This window comes from Acinonyx jubatus, chromosome D1 (assembly GCF_027475565.1).
Source record: "Acinonyx jubatus isolate Ajub_Pintada_27869175 chromosome D1, VMU_Ajub_asm_v1.0, whole genome shotgun sequence".
Classification (NCBI taxonomy): domain Eukaryota; kingdom Metazoa; phylum Chordata; class Mammalia; order Carnivora; family Felidae; genus Acinonyx; species Acinonyx jubatus.
The window spans coordinates 11,220,839-11,247,274 of NC_069390.1; the positions used below are offsets into that span (position 1 = coordinate 11,220,839).

The following is a 26,436-nucleotide window of genomic DNA, read 5'->3' on the forward strand; positions in this document are numbered from 1 at the left end:
TTTACAAAAGGGGAACAGAGAAGCAGAGGGGGTACAAAGGAGCACAGCTATTAAGTAGCAAGGCAACAATCAGAACCTTTGAACCTGCAGCCTGGTCCTCTTTGCTGGGCACCACCAGCCATGCCCCTGCTCCAAAACCTGTGATTTCAGAACATCACCCCACAAGTGCCCAGTGCCCAGTCCCCAGTGTGACTTTTCCCTTCCCCAGAGGTAAAGCCCCGCCCGGACGGGACGCTCGGGGAAGCCAGGGGACTTGCTTGGCTTTCCTGGCAAACTGAATTGATGCTCAGAACTCAAGAGTTCTTTGCTATTTGTTGACCGTGGGCTTGACAGGGGCGGTGGGCTATCTTCCTCTGGAAATGGGTTTCCTAACGCACGGAAGGGAGTCGCCTGGGCCTGCCGTTCAGTTCCGCACTGTTTTATGATTGCTGGAAAGATCTTCAAAACCACACTCCACTTTCCTTTCCAGCGAGCCTCAGGGAAGGAGTATGGTGGAGAGCGTCAGGAGCCTGGGTTCCTCTCCGGGCTGTGCCCTGACCGGCCCTGGGAACCGCGACACCCCTCCTACCCAAGCTGAGCTCTACTTGCCTCTTGTCTAAAAAATAGGGGCAATAAAATCTGTCCTGTCAGTAAAGGCGATATTATGAAGCTTCAATGACAAAGAGCGGGCAGGAGGCAGGGAGGCTCCCTCCCCGGCTCCCTCCCCAACTCCCTCCCCCCCCCCCCATCTGTAGCTGCCCTTTTTCTTCTCTCACTTCCCCATCACCCTCACCTCCTCTGCAGCATTATGACCCAGAGCAGGTGAAAGGAGCGCAAAGGTCTTACCCAGGATAAGGGAAGAGAAAGAAAAGCCACTGTAACAGCATCTCAGCAGTGCCTTGAACAAGGCCTGTATTTTTGCAGCTATCAGCATATTTACCACCTATTCATCCCACACGTACCCTGCATCATGCAAAGGGCTCTGTGTGCTCTTGCTTTTAGTCCTTACAACCACACACTTCACAGACCTGAAAACTTAGGCTCAGAGGTGGAGGGACAGCCAGTAATCGGTGTAGCCAGGAGGCAACCCCAGTTCTATCCATTCCCAAGCTTCCCAAACTTTCATGTGTTCTTGCATCCCCTGGGGAGATTCGAGAGCAATCAGACTGATTTTGTGGGTGCAGTCAGGGGCTGAAGCCTCGCACTTCTCACAAGCTCCCAAGAAGAGGGACTGCTTTGTCTCTATCAAAGGCTACATTTAAAATTCCATATAGACAGAGCCTGTGTCCCCCAATTCCCAGGGCTGAGCACCGGGCCTGCCCCATAGAATGTACTCGGTAATTATTTGTTACGTGAGTCAATGACTCAAAAACCCAAGCTTTAACCATCCTCTATATCAAGTCCCATTATGTCATTTGATCTCATAGCAAATCTCTAAGGGATGATCATCCCCGTTTGACAGACAAGGAAACACAGGCTCAAAAGACTAAGTAGCTCGGGGTTTTACGGCTTTTGTGCAGTAGGACTGGAGGCGGTCTACCTTCATTCAGATCCTTTGCCCTGACCACAGCTGTCCGGAGGATGAGGGAGAAATTAATAATTATAGACCTCAGGGTGGCGAGGTGCTGGGCCCATCCTGGCACGTGACCAGCTCACAGCTCAGGAGGTCACCCAGGGGCTCTGAGCAGGTCCTGGGGGAGGGGCAGCCGTACTCGGCGCCCCCTCCCCGCCCCCCAAGGGAGACAAGGAGGGTAGGAGGAGGCTAATCCTGGGCATATTGCCAGGTAGCAGGCTGGTAGAGGTGACCCCTGACCTCACAGAGAACTCCTCTGGACTCAAAGAACCCCCACCCGCAGACCCCAGCTCTGAACTGAAACTGTCCAGCTTGTGGGGAGGGGAGGGAGGCATCCAAGGAAATCACAACCCAGGGATGAATCACTGGCACCTGACCCCGAAGCGGAGGGGCGGGGGTGGGGAAGGGGCGCGGATGCGGCGGGAGCTCCGGGGGCGCAGGCCTGGCGCGGGGTCCCCTCTAGCCCGGATTTGGGGAACATAGGGAAGGCCCTCTCCCGCGCAGCTGCTGCCCCCGGCCCAACAGTTCCCGGGTGCGGCGGGACTCACGGCCTTCAGCTGCTCCAGTCGGTCCTTCATCCTGCTGCCCAGGCGCCCGGAGGCAGGTGAGCGCGTCCCAGGTGAGCGCGTCCCAGGTGAGCGGCCGGAAGTGGCGGGCGGCCGGCCGGCCGGCCGGGTCGGGGCGAAGGAGCTGGAGGGGCAGGCGGAGGCGGGCGGCGGCCGCGGGCTAGGAGGAGCGTCCGAGGCCACGGGAGGCTCCGCCGCGCCGCCCCCTGCGGCCCCGCCGGCGCCGCGCTCTCCAAATCCGGCTCCCGGGCCGGCGCCGGCGCGCAGCGCAGATCCGCCCGGCGGGCCCGCCCCTCACCTGCGCCGCGCCCCGCGCTCCTCCTTAAAGGGCCCTCCGCTCGGGCGGCTCCGGCTCCGGCGCGGGGGGGAGGGCGGGGGAGTCCAGGGAAAAGGGCGGGCCCGAGGGAGACCCCCTCCTTTTCCCCCGACGGCCGCTCGCGGCCTGCACCGGGCTGTGTCGGGCCCGGCCGCACACTGTCCCGGGGACCGAGAACGCTGTGCGCCTAGCAGGTGGGAGGGAGAGCCAGGCGTCCCTCTCCCCCCCCGCCCCCCGCAACCGAGGAAGGGCGCTCCAAGGGACGGAGCTGGCCGTCCGGGGGACTGCGGGATACCGCTGGGGGCGCGTGTTCTTTCCTAAAGGAAATAACCGGGGGTGCGGCGGGGCGGCGGCGAAGACTCTGGATTTGACACTGGTCGCAATCGCGACCCCTCCGAGAAATGGAAGGAGTCCAACGTTGGAGGCAGCACCTGCCGCTAATAATCTGTACAACTTTGGGGGTTGCGGTTTCTCTAGAGGACTGCGTTTCCGGAGGGGTCTGGTTCGCACCGCACAGAACCGGGGTGGTAAGATCGAGATGTCTGTGTCACGAACTGTTTGTTTGTCAAGCTGAAGCCGTCTTCGTTCCTACGAGGTGTGGACTGCCAGGTGGGATGGGTCTACCGAAAAGGTGGGCGGGGTCTTTGCGCCGCCCCTTCCCTCCCTTTCTTCCCTCTTCCCCGTTCATCTTCCTCCTTGGGAACCACCGACCTACCCAGCAGAGGGCGGCGCTCAGTAAGTGGGAGTGGCAGTCCGAAGACTGAATTCTCAAGTCACGACAAGAATGTGCTCTGTGTATTCAGGTTAAAAGGCTGTAAATATTTTCGTAATTCTAACAGAACTTTGCCCTCCTCTGCGATCTTAGTGCGTGATCCAGGCTGACTTCATCTCCTCCCATAAAGATACGGTCGTAAGCGGTCGGGCTGGATGAACTCTTTCTCGTCCCTGACCCTCCTTTGGGCTACACTTCCTTCCACCCCGGACGCTCCCTAGGTGGGTTCCCGACGTTAGTAAAGGAAGGCTTCTGCTCCCCCTAGTGGTCCTAAATGGAAAAGGTGAGTAAATCGCACACCGTATTTCCCCTTCCCTTAACAAATTTTTGTTAGTGCGCATGCATTAGCTGGGTCCCCCTCCTCAGGAAAAGAGAGTCTCCTGAGGGAAACAGAGATGTGAACAACTCTTTACATTAAAGTCTGGAAAGAGCCATAGGAGTCTGGTATAAGGATCAAGGATGGCCACACCACCTGCCTGAACACATCCAGGGATGGAACGTCCAAGACCTCCTGGTTAAAGAGAATTGTTTTCAAAAAGAAAAAAATCATGACTCTCAGACAACTATAAAGTGAACACACATCAAAGATTTTATTTGACTCATTAATTAATGAGGGAACGAGTAAAGTGTGAAAAACCTGTTTCCAGAAGGACCCAAAAAACAGACACTCACACAGGCCATCAGGAATGCTGAAATGAATACGTTAAATGCAAAACCGACTTCCGGGGGTGGGAGGAGATCGATGGCACCTCAATCAGATTTTGTTTGCATCTCCATGGAAAAGAACTATTTGCATTACTAGCAGTTTTCTACGATCTACAGAATTGTAAAATAGTTACAGGACCATAGGAGGCACAGACCCTTAATAAAAACACATAACCCAGTGCTCCTTTGGGCAGCACATATACTAAAATATAGATATACGATATAGAGAAGATTAGCATGGCCCCTGCACAAGGATGACACACAAATTCATGAAGCTTCCATATGCCCCCCCCCCCCCGCATTGGGCTCTCTGCTGTCAGCACAGAGCCCACTTCAGATCCTCTCCCCTTCTCTCTCTGCCCTTCCCCCACTTGTGCTCTATCTCTCAGAATAAATAAACATACATAAATAAATGCAGATAATCCAGAAAGGCCTACCACACCATCCGACACCCAGTAAGCTTTTTTTTTTTCCATTTTAACTGTCTCACAATTTTTCCAGACACTCTCAAGAAAGCATCTTTCCCGATTGAACAGTTCCAACTGTTTAAAAAAAAAAATTTTTTTTTTTTTGGCTCTACAAAACAAAAATTCCCCTCCCTATAATTTCCACCACTGTTTATTGTTCCTTGCCTTTGCCCAAACATTAAGAAGTGTAACCTGTCCTTCACAAGATGGGCTTTCCATGAAGGGAGAGTTGCTATGGGGCTGGAGAATGATCACTGATATATGTAGCCGGGAGGCCCGAGTTGTAGGCAGAGTTTCTGCCACAAAACTTAACACTTAACACCACACAACCTGTTTTCTCATCTGTGAAATAAGGAGGTTGATCAAAACTTGGTTCCCAACCTTTCCAAGATCAAGAGTATCCTATAGGCTTTGTTTTCATTGATGGATCTCTTGTTTTAAAAGATTTCATATCCTTCACAAAGTATATTTCCTGGGGAATCAGAAATTTGGATTCCTCAAACTCAGACGCAGAGAACAGAGTGGTGGTTGCCAGAGGTGGGGGGGGTAGGGGGTGGGGAGCAACATGGTGAAGGAGGTCAAAAGATACACACTTCCAGTTATGAGTCCTGGGGGTGTAACGTAGAACATGGTGACTAGAGTTAACAAGAATGTACTGTGCATTTGAAAGTCACTAAGATGATAGACTTAAAACTTCTCATCACAAAAAAAAAAAAAAAAAAATTGTAACTATGTGAGGTGATAGATGTTAACTAAACTTACTGTGGTGATCGTTCTTGCTGTCTCTATATATCTCAAGTCATTATGCTGTAACCTTAAACTAATACCATGTCACGTGTTAATTATATCTCAATAAAACTTGGAAACCAAAAAGAAATTTGATTTCCTATGAGATGATTCCAAGAAAAAGTACAATAACCTTTTGGTTAGCCTAGGGAGCCATAACAGAAATGACTGTATCATTTCCCTTAAACTTTTTAAAAATGTTGAAAATAGGGCAAAGAGCCCTCTCAACTGCAGGGAGGTACTTAGAGGCATCATCAAGCTTTCTTTAAAACTTTTGTTAGGCATGAACCCCATTTTGTTTATTTTCTGGTAGCATATTAATATTTGCTCTTCCCGGACAGGCAGAAGTTTGGATTCCACCTGCTAGCTGTATACAAGAAATGAAAAAGTCGGGGCGCCTGGGTGGCTCAGTCTGTTAACTGTTGGACTTCGGCTCAGGTCATGATCTCGCACTCCATGAGTTCGAGCCCTACATCAGGCTCTGTGCTGACAGCTCAGAGCACAGAGCCTGCTTCGGATTCTGTGTCTCCCTCTCTCTCTCCCTTCCCCAACTTGTGCTCTGTCTCTCTCTCTCTCTCTCTCTCAAAAATCAATAAATGTTAAAAAATTTAAAAACAAAATGAAATGAAAAAGTCAAGTAACTGGAATATGGTACCTGGGCAAGGGGAGTCCAGGGGCTGGTGAAAAAGACTCTTGATGTTGAGCCCAAGTGGACTCTAGGGTCTCCACGTAGGTGTGGACGGGGACTTGAGGTTCCAGGCTTAGCTGGAGCCCCAACTGATGTATTTTTATTCTTCTGCCCCACGGTGGAACTTCGTTTCCCATCTGCTGTGTTTTGGTGTAGCTGTTTCCCCGTTAAACAAACAGAGCCCAAATCCACTCAAGTGTTTGCATTTTGGCTATGTGTAAAACCAGCCGACACTCAGTTTCACCTCTACAGACCAACCAAAGGCTCCTGGCGTTTGGCAACTCCGCTTCCTTCTCTCTCCTCCCTCCGACCCTACTTCGTTCCCATCGGAGGAAGGGAGTGGGCCTTACCCCTTCTGGACCTCCAGAGCCCACTGCACGACAGGTGACGCCTCTCCATAGGGCAGTTCACAACATGGCAGCTGGTTTCCATCAGAACAGGCAGGCGAGAGGGAGAGATGGAAGCCAAAGCACTTTTGAACCTAATCTCGGCTGTGACGTCATTTAGGCTGTATCTGTTCATTGGAAGTTACTCACTGGGTGCAGCCCACGCTCACGGTGAGGGGATGACACAGTAGAATGAAGACTGGCAGTCCTCTCAATGCCTACCTAGTACATAGTTCAGATCCCAAATCAATGCCAGAGTTAGGCTGCGTCACTTTCTCAGAGCTCTCTTCTCCCCCATGCTCGTCCGGGACACCACTGGTACATTCTCCAGGCCTCAGAGTAAAAGTTTCCCCCTCCAGGATGGAGTTAAGTGTCCCTCAAACATGCCTCTGGTGACACCCTGCGCTTTATCGTAGCCCCTACCACCCTATGAATTACCTGGCCACTGGTCTGCCTCGTGTGCCTTCTGTAAGCTCTGAGGACAGCAGCCTTGTCTTTTGTCTTCACTGATGTGGACCCCGACCCAGGCACAGGGCCACAAATGTATCAGGCGTTCGGTTAAGATTTACCAAATTTAGTAAGCGAATCTTCTTATAATGTGCCTCCATTACGTCTTTCTTCTGATGGAAACTCATCAGTAGCTTCTCATTACAACGAGTAGGGAGTACAGACTCTTCTTGGAATGGTATTCAGGCCTTTGCCCAATCTGGCCCCGGGCCCCATGCCCTCCATGACATGCACAGCCCCTCGTTAGCCTCACTGAATGCCCACCTCCTCTCTGAGCCAGATGCACCAAGGATTTCCCACCTACCTCTGCCTAATAGGCCCTTAATCCTTTTCACGTCTAACAGATCTGTGCTCCTCCTTCAAAACCCAAACCTCACGTGGCCCCATGGCCCCTCTGCCTGCCTCTGCACAACTTGTTCAGACCTCTTTTTAAAGCACACCCTGGCTCCGTTGTTAAGCGTCCGACTTCGGCTCAGGTCATGATCTTGTGGTTTGTGAGTTCAAGCCCCACAACAGGTTCTGCACTGGCAGTCTGGAGCCTGCTTGTGATTCTTTCTCTCTCTCTCTCTTTCTCTCTCTCCCCCCCTCTCTCCCCCCGCCCCCGTCTCTCACTCTCCCTCTCTCTCTGCCCTTCCCCCACTCGCACATGCACACTCTCTCTCAAATAAACTTAAATAAATAAAGCAATAAAACACGTCCTGTCTTGTACCTAGCTGCTTATCCATCTGTGTCCCTGGCTAGCCCATGAGCTTAAGAGCAACAAACCAATGTTATTCACCTCCCAGGGCTACTACGAAGTAGGTAGAATGCAAATATTTGGAGAACAAACCAAAGAATAGTTGGCTACTAACACACAGGCTCCCTGGGGATCCCCCTCTCTTCTCTCTGAGGAAGAAGGAAGATGCTTCCAGAATCCTACCTCTTAAAAGTCCAACCGCGACTCCACGTGTTCTGGAGAATGAGTTCTGTGTCACTGAATTGAGGGTTTAAAATAACATGTTTTTTTTTATCTCACAAAGATGTCTTCTAGCACATCGTTCAGATGTTTTCCTAGCACGAACCTCCCTGTGCCATACACCTATGCCTCTAATTTGACAATATAAACTATTTGAACCTTATAAACTTGCTTTCCTGTTTATACGAAGTCTTCAATCCCTGAAGCCCTAAAGCCCAAAGTGCTACTAAGAAGAGGTTGGTGAAAGACGCCTCCTCCACAGAGGCCTGCTGTTACTTTGAGCTCCAGAAGGCCCGTTTGGGGGCACCTGGGTGGCTCAGTCGGTTAAGCAGCTGACTCTGGCTCAGGTCATGATCTCACGGCTCATGAGTTCGAGCCCCGCGTTGAGCCCCATGCTGGGCTCTGTGCTGATGGCTTGGAGCCTGGAGCCCGCTTCGGATTCTGTGTCTCCCTTTCTCCCTGCCCCTCCCCTGCTCACACTCTGTCTCTCTCTCTCTCTGTCTCAAAAATAAATAAACGTTTAAATAAATAAATAAATAAATAAAGTAAAATGTTTATAACTAAAAAAAATAAATAAATAAGCCATCTAGCATATGTCTCCGTTCGGATGTTATTTTTTTTTCATCAGGCTCCATGCTATACCGACTGAGCCAGCCAGGTGCCCCTCCATTTGGATATTAGACTAACCATGCTGAATCTTTCATCGTACTTTTAGAGTTTTTCTCCACCCCACCCCCAAGATCTCACAATAAGTCAGGGCAGTAGAGTAGGTATTATTCCCCTCGTTTATTATGAAATTAAGTACAGAAAAATGAAGGGATCTCCCCCAAACTCCCAGAGTACAGTGATAACATGCTGAGATAGCAGCACCATCCCCGTCATATCCCACATTCTGCCCGTTCTGACTGTGTGACCTTGAACACGTGACTTAAATTCCCCATGTGTCAGTTTCCTTATCTGTAAGCAGAGATAAAAATAACACCAGTCTCATGGGTTTTGTGACAATATATGGGCTAATATATGGTAAACATTAATTCCCTTCTGCAATCACTTGAAAAGAAGCCCACTAACCCAGGACAACTACGCTTGTTCCCTCAACAAGCATGGGGAATTGAAAAGTGCCTGGAGTATTTCCGTCGCTAGTGAAAAAACCCTCTTGGTACTGAGTCAGCAACAGCTAAGGCAGCTTCTTCCAAAGTAGGTTCAACAGGATAAGAGGTTTCATAAGATACCCCAAGGAACAGAAGACTTTAATGGTGACAGAGCTCGAAAAACATAGACAAACATATCCTCATCTTAGAATCATGGCGGCACGTTTGCACATTATAGGCACAGAGCGAACCTGCAGTAATGGGTTGGGGTTTGATTGGTACAGTAGTCTTCATGCTTCCTTGACCACATAAAGTTTATTTCTCCCAAACACCTATGATTCAACAAGACTCGTGTCCTGCAAGTAACACTGACCTTGTAGAATATTGTGGTAGAACACAGCAGGAGGGACAGCAAGTGTCTGTAAGTGAACCAAACAAGGTCCTTTCAGGTTCTTGTCTTCAAAGGAAGACGGGAACATTTCAGTTCCTTTTAAGATAAATTTGGGGTCATGGTTTCTGCCTTTTAAGCCTGTGATACATTTTCAGGAAAAAAAGAAAAAATGTAGCGGAGTGTTTATGCCTTTCCAGATAAGGAAACAGAGGCACAAAGAGTTCGTTCTCTGTTCTTCTGTCCTTACCATTCCCCCCTTCAGAAATGCCCTCCCTGCTCCTCTTTGCACAGATCTGGACACCTGCATGGTACAGGTCAAATGCCACCTCCCTCGTCAAACTTGTCTTGATTCCCTTCACTGTCCCTCCTCTGGAAGCTCATAGCGGTGTATCACTTGCCCTTGGGCTATCATGGTTTGTGTTCTTTTTTTTTTTCCTTAAGTTTATTTATTTTGAGGGGGGGCAGTGGGAGGGCAGTGAGAGAATCTCAAGCAGGCTCCGTGCTGTCAGCTTGGAGTCCGATGCAGGGCTCAGTTCCACAAACCCTGAGATCATGACCTGAGCTGAAACCAAGAGTCGGTGGCTTAACTGACTGAGCCACCCAGGCGGCCCTGGTTTGTGCTCTTCAAAGCCACTAGACTTAACTTCACCTTTCTACAGGTAGGTACACAGTAGAGTTCAATAAATAGTTGTTCACTGCCTTCTTAAATGTTGTTGAATGAATAAATCACTCACTATTTTTTTTTTTTTTTGGGCAGGCTCCACACCCAACAGGGGGCTTGAACTGACGACCCAGAGATCAAGAGTTGCACCGCTCCACCGACTGAGCCAGCCAGGCACCCCAATAAATCACTCGCTATTCAACAAGGAGAGGAATAAATGAGCTTCCTTCACCCTATAAAAAGACAGTAAACCATCTATGTTCTGACGCCATTACCCTGAGGCGGATCGTCCTGAAACAATCACCCTCCTGTTCACAGCCGCTTTAGGGGCCCTTCCCCTCATTGTGTCCAGCCAGTGTTTGTCTTCACAGAACTAGCTTTGCTCTACCTGAATCCATTACCCCCCTGCTACCTAGAGAAGCTCAATTAAAAAAGCAATCTTTCTGGGGCACCCGGATGGCTCAGTCAGGTGAGGGTCCAACTCTTGATTTTGGCTCAGGTCATGATCCCAGGGTCATGGGATCGAGCCCCAAACTGGGCTCTGCACTGAGCATGAAACCTGCTTAAGAGTCTTTCTCTGTGCCCCTCCCCCACTTGCTCATGTGCATATTGTATATACTTACTGCCTTCATCCATCCTTAACAAAGTACCACAGACTGGGTGGCTTTATAAACAACAGAAATTTCTTTCTCGGAGTTCTGCAGGCTGGAAGCCTGAGGTCAATGTTGGGTGAGGAACCTCCTCCCGGTCACAGATTTCTTGTAATCTCACATGGTGGAACAGGCCAGGGAGCTCTGTGGGGTTTCTTTTATAAAAGTATAATCTTGTTCATGAGGTGGGTGGTGTTGGGGCTGGGTGTGGGGGGCAGGGAACACAAATATTCAGACCATAGAAGCCAGGGACAGATAGAAATGTGCGATATGTGAGTGTGAGTGTGTGTATGTGTGTTGTCTGAAACCCACAGCGGGAGGAGCCCCTGTGAGCATGGGGAGAGTGAGTTAGATGCAGACTAAGAGCTAGCTAATACAGAGTCAGAGACTGAGATGGAGACAGATTCGCTCTGGGTGTAAAAGTAAGAAAATAGAGCATTTAAACTCCAGCGCTTTCCCCGTCACCTTTCCCTGGAAGAGAACTGAGGATGAAAGAGAATTCAGCAAGGCACAAACTCAGCATTTGCACTGCTGGCATAAGGAGAAAGTGGCTCCGATGTTCCCAGGCGGATGTGCATCCTTTTCTTGGCTCTACCCCCGCTACCCCGCCCACATGAGCAACCTGTGGGCCTGCAAAGAGCCCGAGAACTGGACACCGACTTTACGTGTAATGGTGACGATAAGTAAGAACGACATTCCTGCTGTATCTCCCTTTAAAAGCCACTAAGTAGTTTCACGTCATGTATCTCATTACACACAAAACCACCCCAGAATTTAAGTCGGGTGGGACATTTTAATCCCCATTTTAGAGATGAAGGATCTGAGGCCGAGGAAAGAAAAATGACTTTTCAAAAATAATATAACCGGGAAGAAGGAACAGCATAAAACCGGTGACCTCTTAGCCCCCATCTCCTTGTCTTTCAGAAGGCATACTCATTTGTGTCTTCCCAGCAGTGTTGTAGAGGAACATCCAGAGCGTTCACCGTGTTCAGGACAACAGGAACCTCATCATTGTTCTCTTCAAAGCATCCGTAAGCTCTCTGTTTCTCATGCTGTAGATCAAGGGGTTCAGCACAGGGGTGATGAAGGTGTAAACCACAGACACTACCTGGCCTCTCTCTGGAGAGTACCTGGAGCTGGGGCACAAGTAGATGAGGCTTCCACATCCGTACTGGAGCAGGACCACAGTCAGGTGGGAGGAGCAGGTGGAGAAGGCCTTGTGCCTCCCCTCTGCCGAGCGGATCTTCAGGATGGCGGCCATGATGAAAACGTAGGAGAGGGCGATAAGCAGGAAGGGGATGGTGAGGACGGTGAGGCTGACCACCAATAGGGTGGCCTCATGGACCCACGTATCCGCACAGGCCAGTCTCATGACAGGGAGGACATCGCAGTAGAACAGGCTGATTTCTTGGCTGCGGCAGAAGGGGAGGCGGAAGATGAGCACAGTCAGCTGCATGGCCAAGATGAACCCCAGCGCCAGAGACCCCAGGGCCAGCTGGACGCACAACCGCCAGCTCATCATGAGGGTGTAACGCAAAGGGTGGCAGATGGCCACAAACCTGTCATAGGCCATGACAGCTAGTAGAATGCAGTCAGCGCTGCCCAGGAAGATGAAGAAGAACATCTGGGCACCACAGCCAGGCAGGGAGATGAGGGCTCTCTCTGCGGACAGGACGCTGGCCAGAGTCAGAGGGGCAATGGTGGAAGAGTAGCAGATCTCCAGAGCTGCCAAGCTGGCCAGGAAGAAGTACATGGGGGTGTGCAAAGAATGGTTGCTCCAGATGATGAGAGAAATGGAGCTGTTGCCGCCGATGCTGACCAGGTACATGACGAGGAAGGCCACGAAAATCAGCATCTGCACCTCGGGGAGTTTGGAGAAGGGGCGGAAGTAGAAGTGAATCATCCCAGTCTGATTTGTACCCTCCATGTAGTCAACAAGCTGGGCCTGCGGATGGCGCGGTGCTGCCCCCCGGAGGAGAGAATGAAGGCAGGACGCAGAGCTCCTGCCGGGTGACCCATTCAATCCTTGGCCTCTCCCTTCCTTGATCTCCTCAACCCCAGCGGTCTTCACCTCCTGCCTAAACTCATCAACTTGCTTTTAAATCAGACTTCTTGTTGTAATCACCCAGAAGTAGTTCACCACAGAAATATTTTTTTTAATTGTGGTAAAATATACATGCATAATATTTCTAAGTTTAGCCTCGTGTAAGTATATGATTCAGGGGCATTAAATACATCCACCATGTTGGGTAAACATCACCTCTATCCATAACCAAACTTTTTTAAATCATCCCAACAAAAACTCTGTACCCACTAAACAATAACTCCCCATATGTCATCCTCCCAAACTCCAGTCACTTCTACCCTGATTTCTGTCTCTATGAGTTTGCCCATTCTAGGAACCTCATACAAGTGGAATCATATGGTATTTGTCCTTCTGTGTCTGGATTATTTCACTCAGCATAATGCTTTCAAGTTCCAGCCATGTGGTCGCACATGTCAAATTTCCTTTATTTTTTACGGCTGAATAGTATTCCATTGTGTGTAAATACCACATTTTGCTCATCCATTCATCTGTTCACAGACACTTGGATTGTTTCCACCTTTTGTCTATTGTGAACAATGCTGCTGTAAACATAGGTGTGTAAGTATCTGTTCAAGTCAGCACTGAAATCTTAAATCACACAGTACCATACTCAGACCACAAATTCCTCTGTGCCCTCATCCCTTGCCTGGTTCTCAACAGTGCAGCCTCTGGGTTTGGACCATCTAGGTTCTAATCCCTGATCTGCCATTGACCAGGAGTATGACCTAGAGCAACTTGATGAAGCTTTCAATTTCTATATCTTCAATTTCTATATCTATAAAGAAATGCTTCAATTTCTATATCTATAAAGATGACAATAAGACAGAACTCTTAGGATTGTTGTGAGAAGTAAATGTGTCTGGCCCCTAGTGAACTCTCCATGAGTGTGAGCAATAATCAGGAACACTTCTCTTCTTCTCCCTCTTCAAGACCACTTTGACGCCTCCAGTTCCCCCAAATAAGCCTCCTTTGGGCTTTACTCCCTTCCTCACCCAACCAAGACCTATGGTTCATACCTTCCATTAGTTTTTGCCAATATTATCCCCATCCATGGCTCCTTGACCTTTTGCCAACCCTGTTGTTACCTTCTGTAATATCCAACATACCTATTCCAGGTTGACCACGACTAAAGATTACAAAATCCTGCTGAGTGGGGCCACAACAAAGGGGCATTATCAACCCCAGTACTGACCCCCATCCTCTAAAGAGCTCCTCCTTCTGGTCCCCTCCAAAACTAGTGCAAATTTCCCTGGTCTCTTCAAGTCTCCTCTTCTGCTACCTCCTTCCTCACTAGCAGTGGATGACCCAGCCTCCCAGAAAAAAAATTACAGAAGCTACTTGGAAGCAATTGTCACTAGTGCTGGACCTATAACATAGGATCTATAGCACATCCATAACACATTCCCTCCATCTGACATCACCCTCTAATGGTTCCCTAGCCCCTTCCCATCATGACTATTTCCTACTCTTTAGCCCAGGCAACCCAGTTTCCATCTTACTACCTGAAACCACTCTAATGAAGTTCACCAATGACTTCCAAGTCATTGAATCCAACAGCTACTTTGGACTTGAAGCTGCCAGCTACTCCCTACTCCTTGAAATTCCCCACCCATAGCCTCTGTAATGCTATTCTGCCCAGACTCCCTTCCTACCTCTCTAGACACTTTTCCATCTTTTTTCCACTTTTCTGCTTTTCCATTTCCATCATTTTAGAGATTACTCTTCCTCTTAGTGATGTGCAAAAGGAAGGTTTTCCTGGCTATTCTAGGTCTGCTCCCCAGATCGACTCTCCACCCTGCTCTGCCCCTGGGAGGCTAGTCACTAAGGACTGCATTAGTCAGTCACCCTCCCCCTGTGGTTTCTGGTTGGGTTTGGCTGATGAATGCTACTGACAGGAGAATGAAAAGTAGCATAAAGAGCAGTAGGGTATTTATCCTCCCCTCCCCCAACACACACACACACACACACACACACACACACACAACCCATATTACATCTCCTGCAGAAACATAAAACTGACAGTTTGCCTTTCTTCCAATGATTAAGCAACTCACAATGCCACAGTAAGAAGGGGGGACCACTTTGCACCCCGAGTTAAACCAAAACAGATCAGCCTGACTGGTTTATGGATGCCCAAAAGAATGTATTTTTTTGTTTATTTTTGCTATGCTGATGTCTGAAGATGTGTCATGATCTTTGAAAATATAATAATCATGTAAGAATGTTGTTTTCCACCATACACAGAATAATACAACCTTATATTCTTGCTGACTTACAGTTTTACCCTTTGAGTATTTGTTGGGTTTTTGTGTCTTACGAGCCAGTCTTTTTAAAGTCTGACTCCCTGCATGCTTTGGAAGTAACGTGTTTTCCTTTCCTAAATGCATCTGCCCCTGCATGGGTCATCTGTTTGGCACAGCCTCATGTCCGGTAGGAGGGCTAGAAGATGGCTGGAATCATGGTAGGAAATTTTTCATCTGGAACTTTCTGAGAGTTTTATTTCTTGAAAATGCTAATTCCTTTTCTGGAACAACATTAAGAGCACATGCCTGGGGCACCTGGGTGGCTCAGTCAGTTGAGCATCTGACTTTGGCTCAGGTCCTGATCTCGTGGTCTGTGAGTTAGAGCCCGGCATCAGGCTCTGTGCTGACAGCTCAGACCCTGGAGCCTGCTTCGGGTTCTGTGTCTCCCTCTCTATCTCTATCCCTCCCCTGCTCGTGCTCTGTCTCTTTCTGTCTCAAAAATAAATAAATGTTTAAAAAAAACATTAAAAAAAAAAAGAGCACACGCTTGCCTGCCTTTCTCTCTATGCAGAGTGAGAATGGACAGCACATCCTCTACCCCAAATATTTGATCTCTGTGAATTAAACACTAATGGGACAAACAGTTATAAGAAAAAGAACCACTATCTATAACCAGGGATCTCACCATTCCCTGCATGTGTTTGCCTCTGTGTTCACATGTATATTTCCGTCCGCTCCTTGGACTCTAAGCCCCAAGGGGGCAAGGGACAATTGGGTCCCATTTTTTACTAATGCCCAGGACCTAGTACAGTGTCAGGCACTATGTAATGCTGTATTGACATGAACCCTGGAGATTTACTGAAGCTCTATCAATGCTGGTGACTGATACTTAGTACTTTTGAAGTAGAAATAGGAATCTTCATTTTAGCACTCTGATACTAAAGAGGTGTATCCTTTCTGGAGAGATAATCAGTGTTTTCAAGAAGTAATTTAAGATGTCACATGCGTTGGAGGTGCCTGTGTGGCTCAGTCGGTTGAGCGTCTGACTCTTGATTTCGGTTCAGATCATGATCTCATGGTTCATGGGATTGAGCCCCATTTCGGACTCTGTGCTGACAGTGCAGAGCCTGCTTGGGATTCTCTGTCTCCCTCTCTCTCTGTACCACCCCCAGTGTTGCTTGCACACTCTCTTTCAAAATAAATAAATAAACATCAAAAAAAAAAAAAAGATGTCCTATGCATTGAATCAGTACTCTTAACATTAAAGGACATTTTCCTAAGGAAATAGCCTGGAATATGGAGCCAAACGCACAAAGATGTGTGCAGTGTGCCTTAATAATTTTTTATAAGGAGACAAAACAAATGCTTAACAAAAAGTAATGTTTTGGGGCACCTGGGTGGTTCAGTTGGTTGAACATCTGACTTCAGCTCAGGTCATGATCTAGCAGTTCATGGGTTTGAGCCCCACATCAGGCTCACTGCTGTCAGCACAGAGCCTGCTTCGGATCCTGTCTCCCTCTCTTTCTGCCGCTCCCCCACTCATGTTCTCTCTCTCTCGCTCAAAAATAAATCAACACTTACAAAAGTAATGTTTGAGTCCCTTGACATATATTCATATGATGAACTATTACATTGCCATTGAAATTGTTATAATGAAGAGGTTTAATAAGATGAGAAGACGCTTATAACATTAAATGAAGGAAACAAAGAGGCAAGACTATGCATCGCATGAACAAATTATGCGACCAATATAAAGGAGGATGGTAAACTCTCAGTGTTTTTGAGAAAAATGGGTGATTACTGTTTTCTTCATGCTTTTCTCCACTTTTCAAATTTCCTTCCAAAAACGTGTGTTTATTTTTCCAATTACAAAAGTTTCATTGATTTTTAGAATTCTCGTTTGAGAGGCAAGGAAACAGAAGTTCCCTAGCACACCCCTAGTTATACAAACAGTCATTGTTGGAACCAGGATTAACATCTAGATACGGGCTGGGTTTATTGTTGTGAACCTCCCTGCCTTCCTTCTTTCCTTCCTCCCTTCTTTCTTTTCCTTTCCTCCTTTCTTTTCCTTTCTTTTCCTCCTTTCCTTCTGCTCTCTTTTTTCCTTTATCCTCATCTCTTCTTAAAGCCAACCCCTTAGATTTAGCTCATCATTCTAGTCCATCAAGATCTTATGGAGAATTTCAATTCTTTACTCCAGTGAGTAATCAATTTTGCTCCCACTGTCATCTACAAATTTAATGAACATGTTTCACAAAGCTATAACTAACTGGGCAATAGACATAGCTCCTGGAGACCACATCTCTTAAGCATACTACCTCCAGTATCCCTCATAGTTTTCTTCAGAACACCAATAGGTTTTCAGAGAAGTTTAAAAGTAAAAGGTTCTCTGTGTGGAATGTCTTAAAAACTAGAGTGAATTCCACTGCAATACACAATCACCTTGATTACAGAAGGGATGTTCAACACTCCTTGGATAAGGAATTCTCATTTTCATTCCTTAGACTCACCTGAATTCACAACCCATTCCCCAGACCCCTGTCCAGACACACACATTTCTCTCTTAATAAAATATATGTCATCCTACTTGAGTATTAAAGTTACATAATTCATGCTTCCCTTTTCGTCTTAGCTGCTAGGAAGCCCAAAACTAAGTTTTATATTCAACTGCTTATCATTCCTCAACTCTAGTAACTCCATCTCTATTTCTCTCTTGTCTTCTGTACTGTGCAAGTTGATTTTGATCTTGCTGTAACTAGGGTTTGATCGCAAGGCACTCTATTTTTAGGAGCCTATGAAGCGTGATAAATCTATTATACAAACAAAACAATTATTCTTGCCTTTTGTGTCTTCATCCAAGGTGTTGACGAGTGAATGAGAAATCTCTCCACTCTTTGCTCCCAAACTTGCTCCTCCTCTGGGGTCCCCTCAGTGGTACAAAGATGACAATCCTGTGGGCTTGGTCATAGTTAAATGTTCTCTTTCATTGTCTGCTTTCTTCTGCCTTTGCTGCTGCCTAATGCCTTGCTACTTGAAGGTTGGATCAGAGAATTCCGACTCTCTTCTCACCCAGGAAATACAAACTCTCAATAATGTTGCATCTTCTTTGATGAGTCTCTTGGCACCAGTACTGCTTCCAAAGACTTGGCAAACATCCACAGAGAGAGCCTTTCCTCTTCCATAAAGACCTTTGCATACTCCTCTGCCTTCTTCCCTTACAGAGTGGAACTAACAGGACTATTCATGCATTCACTCAATCAACAAGGATTTACTGAGCATCTACTATCAACCAGGCATTGACTGTGTCACCTGGAAACTGAGTAGGTTACACAATATTTTCTGGGTGTCCCATCAAAGCACGGACTCCTCCTACAAAGGAGGGTGGATAACTTCTCACCACTCAGGCAATCTAGGAAATCGGTCACATTTTAAGGGAGAGGCAGACTCTTCTCTCACTCTCGGTGGTGGACTGGTTCAGAGACTTGTTTGTTGTTAGAATATTTGGCATAAACACTGTCACTTCATTCACTCCAGGAAATTGTACAAATGTTCCCATCTAATTGTAACTTCACCCCAGAAAGCCCCTCACAGGATTAGGGAATCCCAAGGTCAGTAGGGTTCATTGGTCCATTTCCCAGGGTCTAGACCATACAACAAACAACTCATCAACCTGGTCTTGCATCTACCCTCCTTACCTTCTGCCTGGAGAGACTGGCAACCACATCATTCCCTGAGGCTGAGTGAAGGCCACAGTGGAATCCCCTTCTTAATAATCTTGGGAACCGTGGAGACTGACTCTGAAAAACCACCCAGCACCGAGAGGAGCACACATCCAGATGCTGTTAAGCCTTCCCTGCTGCCTCTTCTCAAGGGAAAAGCATAGGACTCTAGCCCTTGCAGAGACAGAATTCTGGGTTGTCTCTCTCAGCTCTCAGTTCTTCTCATCTTCTTTCTGGAGATTTCCCTGCTTGTGTCGGTTCAGTAAAGGCCCAAGAGGCTAACTTGGGTTTTCACTTGACCATCCCCTGTAGGTCAATGAACACAAATAGGAGTTGTTTGGAGACGTGATATTCCAAACTGGTTTCACTGCTACTAGACTGAGCTATATTCTAATTATTGCTTAATTTTTACTCTCCAAGTTTGAGAGCATTTAAAAGATACACAATTCTTCCCCTGCTCATGCTCTGTCCCTCTCCATCTCTCAAAAATAAATAAATGTTTAAAAAAATAACAAGTAAAAGATACACAATTCTAATTAATCCAGGTAGAGATTAATATCTTGTGCACCTAAACAAATTCCAGGAATCTTTCAGAGCTCAGCCCGGTGTCATCTGTTAAATGAAGCCATGTTCTGATATGCACACCTTCCCCCACCCTCCTCCACAAAGGGAAAGTTTACTCCCTGCTCCAGGCTCTGTGGTGGCTTTGTCCCCAACCCCAATTATAGCATTTATCTCTCTGTATTGTTTTTTAATTTTTTTTAACATTTATTTACTTTTGAGAGACAGAGAGAGAGTGTGAGTGGGGAGGGGCAGAGAGAGAGGGAGACACAGAATCTAAAGCAGGCTCCAGGCTCTGAGCTGTCAGCACAGAGCCCGACACGGGGCTCGAACCCACGAACTTCGAGATTCTGACCTGAGCTGAAGTCGAACACTTAGCCGACTAAGCCACCCAGGTGCCCCAATGTTTTTCTTCAGTTAAATTCAACTCACTCACTTTTTGTTACCTATCAACATGTATTATGCCAGTTCTATCTTGTAATCTCTCATTTTCATTCATGTGTCACCTAAAATTTTCATTTCAAGAATCAGTAACTGAAAATTCAGTGAACATTGCTAAAAATGAAGACCTACGGGGCTCCTGGGTGGTTCAGTCCGTTAAGCATCCAACTCTCGACTTTGGCTCAGGTCATAATCTCATGGTTCATGAGTTTGAGTTTGAGCCCCATGTTGGGCTCTGCACTAACAGCTAGGAGACTGCTTGGGATTCTCTCTCTCTCTCTCTCTCTCAAAATAAATAAACTTAAAAAAAATGAAGACTACAGGGGTGTGTATGTGTGTGAGAGAGAGAACTTGGCAGGAAGTTGTCAAAGCAATCTAGAAAGAAAAATGCAAAACAGTTCCTGAAAAGCAGTCACCAACCATTTGAAAGCCTAACTGACCTGAAACATGTTTCAGGAAGGATAAGTGGGCAGGTGTCATCTTTGGATCCTTCTTCTAGAATCAGACTCCAGGGAGTTTGGGAGAGAAAGCGACTTCATCCAAGGAGGCCATGAAGTGATTTCTATGACCAATGCACCTTTTTCCAGATGGTCTCTTCACATTCCCCAGTGAGTCACTGAGTGCATCAAGCTGACCCCAACATCCAATCTGGTTCTCCCACATGCAACCGCAAACCACATTGGACATAGTTGGCAAATGTGCTATGTTTCCATGAGTGAGGGGGCTCATGAATTTTGCTGTTGATAGAAGAGGTCTTGACCTTCACCTTGACCTACATCTCACCTCTCCAGAAAGAGAAACCAGAGAGACGCTGCGGCAAATGCTGTGTGGTCCCAAAGATCGTTTTCCTAAGAGCAAAGACCGGAAGTGGTGAGCTCTGTATTTCACTACAAATCAAGTCATTGGGTTTTACTATGCTTTCTTGAAGGTTTTTAATTTCTAAGTCAAACTTACCTGAGTAATAATCATATCTTAGAATATACATAAAAGGATTTGTGTCCAGTAACGTCCATGAGTGAACAGGTTGCATTTTCAATATGCTCGTGAGTTTTACTTTCACACAGCCTGGCTTCTGTCACAACAGACTCATTTTATTCACAGCCAAGCCACCATTCTATCTGGTATGTTGTTGGTCTTTTACAGAAGCATTTCCTTAAGAGCTTTCCCAGAAGATTATCTTCATCAGGTTAAGTTAATTAGGTGTGAGGGAAAGAAAGAAAGAAAAGGAAGAAGAAAGAAAGAAAGAAAGAAAGAAAGAAAGAAAGAAAGAAAGAAAGAAAAGGAAAGGAGGAAGAAGAAAGAAAGAAAGAAAGAAAGAGAAGGAAGAAGAAAGAAAGAAAGAAAGAAAGAAAAGGAGGAAGAAATAAAGAAAAGAATGAAAGAAAGAAAGAAAGAAAGAAAGAAAGAAAGAAAGAAAGAAAGAAAGAAAAGGAAAGGAGGAAGGAAGGAAGGAAGGAAGGAAGGAAGGGAGGAAGGAAGGAAGGAAGGAAGGAAGGAAGGAAGGAAGGAAGGAAGAGTGATAGTTGTTTGGGGAAGCCCCAGTCATACTGTCACCCTGTCCATCCATTTATTCACCCTCTTCTTCACTGACACTCCTGTCTAGTCCTTATTCTAAGCACTATGATGAGAGAGGAGGCTGGCTAAATAGTCAGGGCCGATCCAGGGCTTCCTTACCAGAATCTCCTAAAAAGAGAGGAATGTGCACTGATGAGCATCCCCCAGCTGAGAGGGCCATGGAGACAGTCATCTCTCCACTCCTTCCTCTTTGCTTTGGAGCTTCCTGTCCTTCAGATCATGCCTCTACTGGTTTGGGGAATATTTCTTCCAGGAAGGAATATTTCTGGTTTCCTGAACCAGCACGTTCTTACCGTAAGTCTTCTTCCCGCATCAGTCACCTCTTGACTCCTTATGCTATAGATCAAGGGGTTTAGCACTGGTGCAAAAAGGGTGTAGACAACAGACACTTCCCGGCCCTCTTCTGGAGAGGAACTGGAGCTGGGGTGAAGGTAGATAAGGGTGCAACATCCAAACTGCAGGAGAACCACGATGAGGTGGGAGGAACAGGTGGAGAAAGCCCGGCACTTTCCCTCAGCTGAATTCATCCTCAGGATGGTGGCCACAATGTAGCCATAGGAGAGGCAGATCAGGAGGAAGGGGACAGCCACTGTGGCCACACTGATGGCATAGAGAGCTGCCTCGTGCATGCGGGTGTCCACACAGGCCAGGTGCATGATGGCAGGCATGTCACAGAAGAAGCAGAAGATTTCATTGCGGCCACAGAATGGAAGGTGGCAGATCAGAACGGTCAAAGGCAGTGACAACAGGAATCCCAGGCCCAAAGAACCTAAAGTCATCTGCCCACAGAGCCACCAACTCATGATGATGTGGTAATGCACTGGGTGGCAGATTGCCATGTACCTGTCGTAGGCCATGGCAGCAAGCAAGACACAGTCAGATCCTCTAAGAAGAATGAAGGGGAACATCTAGGCCCCACAGCCAGGGAGAGAGGTGAGCATGTGCCCCGTGGAAAGGATGCCAGCCAGAGTCAGGGGAGCAATGTTGGTGGAGTAGCCAATTGCCAGCACGGCCAGTGCGAAGAGGAAGAAGTACATCGGGGTGTGGGGGGAGTGATCTCACCAGACTGTGAGCCCAATGGTGATGTTTCCAATGAGACTTCCTAGGTACGACACCAAGAAGGCCACAAATAGGAGGGGAGCCACTGCTGGGTCTGTTGAGAAGGGGTGGAAGTGAAAGTAGACCACCCCCATCCGGTTTTCCTCTTCCATCAGACCTGGAACAAGGAAAGAAGTCATGGGAAACGTGACTCTCCTGTGTCCTTGAGCCTGGAACAGGCCCAGCCATGTTAAAAACACAGTCTGCAGTCACTGAGTACTTATCCTCAGGGCTTCCTTGGGAGTTCGGTTAATGTTATCTCACCTCCCCACTGCTTACCCTGCTCGCTGCATGACCTTGGAGAAGTGATAGACTTCAGCCCCCTCATTTTAAATTTCTTTTGAAGAGGGGGAGGGGTGGAGAGAGAAGAGAGAGAGAATCTCAAGCAGGCTCTACGCCTGCTGGATGTGGGGCTGGATCTCGCAACTGTGATATCATGACCTGAGCTGAAATTAAGAGTCAGATGCTTGACCAACTGAGCCACAGAGGTGCCCCTAGCCCAGTCATTTTAAACGTGGGGAGAGTATAATGCCTGGCTCGGGAGCGTGGTGAAAATTAGTGGAGATTCTGTGTCTGAAAGTGCCAAGCCCGACAACAGGCACGCAGTAGGTTCTCATTGGGGTTTCCTGTTTTCCTTGTTTCCTTGATCTTCATTTCTTTTTTTTTTAAACATTTTTAAATTTCTTAAAAATGTTTATTCATTTTTGAGAGACAAAGAGAGACTGAGCATGAGTGGGGGAGGGGCAGAGAGAGAGGGAGACACAGAATCCGAGGCAGGTTCCAGGCTCTGAGCTGTCAGCACAGAGCCCGACGTGGGGCTCGAACCCACAGATCATGAGATCGTGACCTGAGCTGAAGTCGGATGCTTAATCAACTGAGCCACCCAGGTGCCCCTTTTTTAAACATTTTTTAAAGTTTAGTTATTTTGAGAGAGAGAGAGAGAGAGAGAAGCAGAGACAGTGTGAGAAAGAGAGAATCCCAAGCAGGTTCTGCACTGTCAGCACAGAGCCCGACATGGGGCTAGAATCCATGAATGGTGAGATCATGACCTGAGCCTAAATCAAGAGTCAGACCCTTAACCAAATGAGCTACCCAGGTGCCCCTTTCCTTTTTGCTTTAAAGCGAGTACTCCTGATCATTCGCATGCCTCTTTAGTACTATGATTATCCAGTTACCACAACATCTTAAAAATACACATTTATACGAAGAGCATGCGATACCCGTATCGAGCCCAGAAAGCAGGCAATACAGGTGTTCCTTTAGCCGTTACACACGTGGACGTAGAAGACCAGAGAAGTTAAACATAACTCATGCTGCTATCCTCCCCAGTCCCCAAACTCGGGATTTTCTCATCGTATTTTTTTCTTCAACACTCAACAAGCCAATTGTTTCGTTTTGTTTTGTTCTGTCTGCCAAACATGGACCCTCCTCTTATTTTGCCTTCTTTCATTTGTCCACCCCATCTGCATTTTTATGGTGTCTATCCTGGATCAACCCCTCTTAAACACTTTTTAAATTGTATTACTCCACATTGACTCTAAACTTAGCAAGTAAAAGAACCGCAGTTTTGTCAATTGCACTTCAGTGAAGCTGAAGGAAAAAAAAAGTAAAAGAACCTCTTATGCTTGTAGTATCACACACAATTATTACAGTCCGGGTCACAAGATATTTTTATAAGTAAAACTAACACGACTCACGGGGTGGCGTTGGAAGGTCAGGAAATCCCTTGATGAACATGCCCTACTGGCCCATCTCATCACCCACATCTTTTTTTTTTTTTTTAGTTTATTTCTTTATTTTGAGAGATAGAGAGAGTGTGAGTGGGGGAGAGGCAGAGAGAGAGGGAGAGAGAATCCCAAGCAAGCTCTGCACTGTCAGCACAGAGCCCCATCTGGGGCTCAAACTCACAAACCATGAGATCATGGCCTGAGCCAAAATCAAGAGTCAGATGCTCAACCAACTGAGCCACCCAGGCACCCCCACACACACTTTTTTTCTTCCTTTTTTTTTTCCACATCCTTTGATCTAAGTTGCTAGGTCCTTATGCACATGACCCTTACATTGTATTGAGTTTTAATTTACTTCAAGATAGACATGCATGATGTTTATGGAATTTTCAATGACATTCAAATGGCCAAAACTACAAGAGAGCTCCTTGCATTGATCTTCTTGTGGGATCCTGAGGCCAGGCCAGGTCAAAAATTCTGCTAAACTACAGGGGTAGGGCAAATTAATTATTTTTGTTGTTGAACAAGTGAGCCAAGTTTTAGTACTGCATTTTCTTTGGGTTTGGATTTTAATAATGATCCTCAGTGCTGCTAAAGTTGTAGAGAAATGAGCACTGCCAAAGTCACTGGGGGAGGGGTAAAAGGTTCAACACTTTGGGAAAATAATATTTTTCTTTTTAGTAGGCCTCACGCCCAGCGCGAAGCCGAATGTGGGTCTTGAACTCACAACCCTGAGATCAAGATCTGAGCTCAGAGGCACAACTGGACTCTCAACTAATTTAGCCACCCAAGCGTCCACAAAATAATATTTTTAAATGCTTGTATTTTGTCAAAATACAGACCATTTTCCAAGCTGGGTAATGCATACCTAAGTATTCATTCTACTATCCTCTTAATTCATGTAGGTTTGAAATTTTCCAAATAAAAAAAAGAGCATTTGAATTTAAGTTGAGTTATTCCACTTCAGGACTCTAAAGTTAGAAAATTAATCTAAAATATAACAACCATAACAACAGTAAGTTTTATACATAAGACAAAAATCACAGTGTAATCTTAATAGGGAACAATGAAAACAACTTCATACAGAACACTAAATTCAGCTGATGAAGTACTATGCAATTGTTTTTATTTATGAAGACAATGTAATAATGTGAAAATATTTGTGATATAACACGACACACAAAATGGGATTTTAAAAGTTACAATCTCTACAACACACACACACACACACACACACACACACACACACACACACATCCAGTCTTTGAGTGATGAGCCTGAAAGATATTTTTCCCATTCTGTATTTTCCAATACCCTTTAACAAACATCAAACTCTTATAATTTTAATTACAAGCTTGTAACATGATAAAAGGAGAGACAAGCAGTGTGGTACTCAAACTGCGGAGTATAATATTTTGCAAATTTTTAGAGCAAAGTAACCAATTTATACAGAGCCTTTCCTTAAGAAAAATATTTGGGGGTGCCTGGGTAGCTCAGTAGGTTGAGCATCCGACTTCAGCTCAGGTTGTGATCTCACAGTTTGTGGGTTTGAGCCCCGTGTGGAGCTCTATGCTGACAGCTCAGCACCTGGAGCCTGCTTCGGATTCTGTGTCTCCCTCAATCTCTGCCCCTCCCCTGCTCACACTCTGTCTCTCTCTCTCTCAAATATAAATAAAACATCAACAACAACAAAAAGAAAATAAAAGAAAGAAAGAAAGAAAGAAAGAAAGAAAGAAAGAAAGAAAGAAAGAAAGAAAGAAAGAAAGAAAAGAAAAAAAAAGTATTTGTCTTGGGGCACCTGGGTGGCTCAGTCGGTTAAGCGTCCAACTCTTGGTTTTCAACTCAGGTCATGATCTCACGGTTTTGTGAGTTCGAGCCCTAAGTCAGCTCCGCACTGCCAGCACGGAGCTTGCTTGGGATTCTTTCTCTCTCCCTCTCTCACTGCCCCTCCCCAACTCGCTCTGTTTTTCTTAAATAAATAAATAAACTTTAAAAAAAGAAGTATTTGTCTCATCACAATTGCCACCACGTAAAAAAAGTGTCATTACATGAATGCATGTAGTCCTTCATCCATGTAATTTATGGTCAATCCCACACACACTGCCCCCCCCCCCCGCCCCCACCAGAAAGGAAGCGAAGGAAGTTTGTCTGGCCAAGACTGCCAGTTTCCTTGAATGCCTATGCAGAACAGCCCCTGTACATCAACCGTTGTAGGGAAGCAGCCCCACCGAAGCCACCAAGCCACGAAAGAGCACCATACCCCCCGCGGGATATGGAAACTTTCCATGATATGGAGACTTGAAACTGATTCTTTGCACTCGGTGCATAGACGACACATCTCCTTCACTCTACATCGTTCACTGTTGAGTTATTTGTGTACATGTCTCTGTCCCCCTGGCTACCCAACACACTTGTAGCTTTCATATTTTGTTTGTACACAAACACACACACACACACACACACACACACACACACACACACACACACGATTTG

At 46.6% G+C, this 26,436-nt stretch overlaps 2 protein-coding genes, 1 long non-coding RNA gene, 1 other non-coding gene and 1 pseudogene across 12 annotated transcripts in view; 2 read left to right on the top strand and 3 right to left on the bottom strand.

The window, feature by feature from the left end:
- The window catches only part of STX3 (syntaxin 3), a 43,992-nt gene extending 40,999 nt beyond the window's left edge, over positions 1–2,993 (bottom strand). For 2 of the 9 annotated variants that reach the window (XR_008290318.1, XM_053203124.1), the window contains exon 1: positions 2,101–2,986. Coding sequence is in view for 8 of the 9 variants with exons in the window: in XM_053203124.1 (XP_053059099.1) it covers positions 2,101–2,130 (30 nt within the window). In the remaining variant the exon portion in view is untranslated. Of the gene's footprint in view, positions 1–2,100 lie in introns of all 9 variants that reach the window. The other 7 variants (XM_053203127.1, XM_053203126.1, XM_053203125.1 and 4 more) reach the window with 6 other exon arrangements.
- On the top strand, positions 1,948–7,202 carry LOC128311757 (uncharacterized). The gene is made up of 3 exons (XR_008290329.1): positions 1,948–3,043; positions 3,300–3,427; positions 5,506–7,202. It is a non-coding gene; the product is annotated as an uncharacterized LOC128311757 (long non-coding RNA).
- LOC113595534 (U6 spliceosomal RNA) lies at positions 4,090–4,195 on the top strand. Its single transcript, XR_003416061.1, has one exon. It is a non-coding gene; the product is annotated as a U6 spliceosomal RNA (small nuclear RNA).
- Positions 7,203–8,280: 1,078 nt separating the features above from the next.
- LOC106977920 (olfactory receptor 10V1-like) lies at positions 8,281–13,335 on the bottom strand. Its single transcript, XM_015075495.3, has one exon. The coding sequence runs from the start codon at positions 12,418–12,420 to the stop codon at positions 11,482–11,484; it is 939 nt and encodes a 312-aa protein (XP_014930981.2). The 5' UTR covers positions 12,421–13,335; the 3' UTR covers positions 8,281–11,481.
- A 7,759-nt stretch (positions 13,336–21,094) lies between these two features.
- LOC106977902 (olfactory receptor 10V1-like) lies at positions 21,095–25,920 on the bottom strand (annotated as a pseudogene).
- Between the last annotated feature and the right edge of the window lie 516 nt (positions 25,921–26,436).

Excerpts from the sequence above, each read along its gene's own strand:
- LOC106977920 (XM_015075495.3), bottom strand. The coding sequence starts at position 12,420 with ATGGAGGGTACAAATCAGACTGGGATGATTCACTTCTACTTCCGCCCC.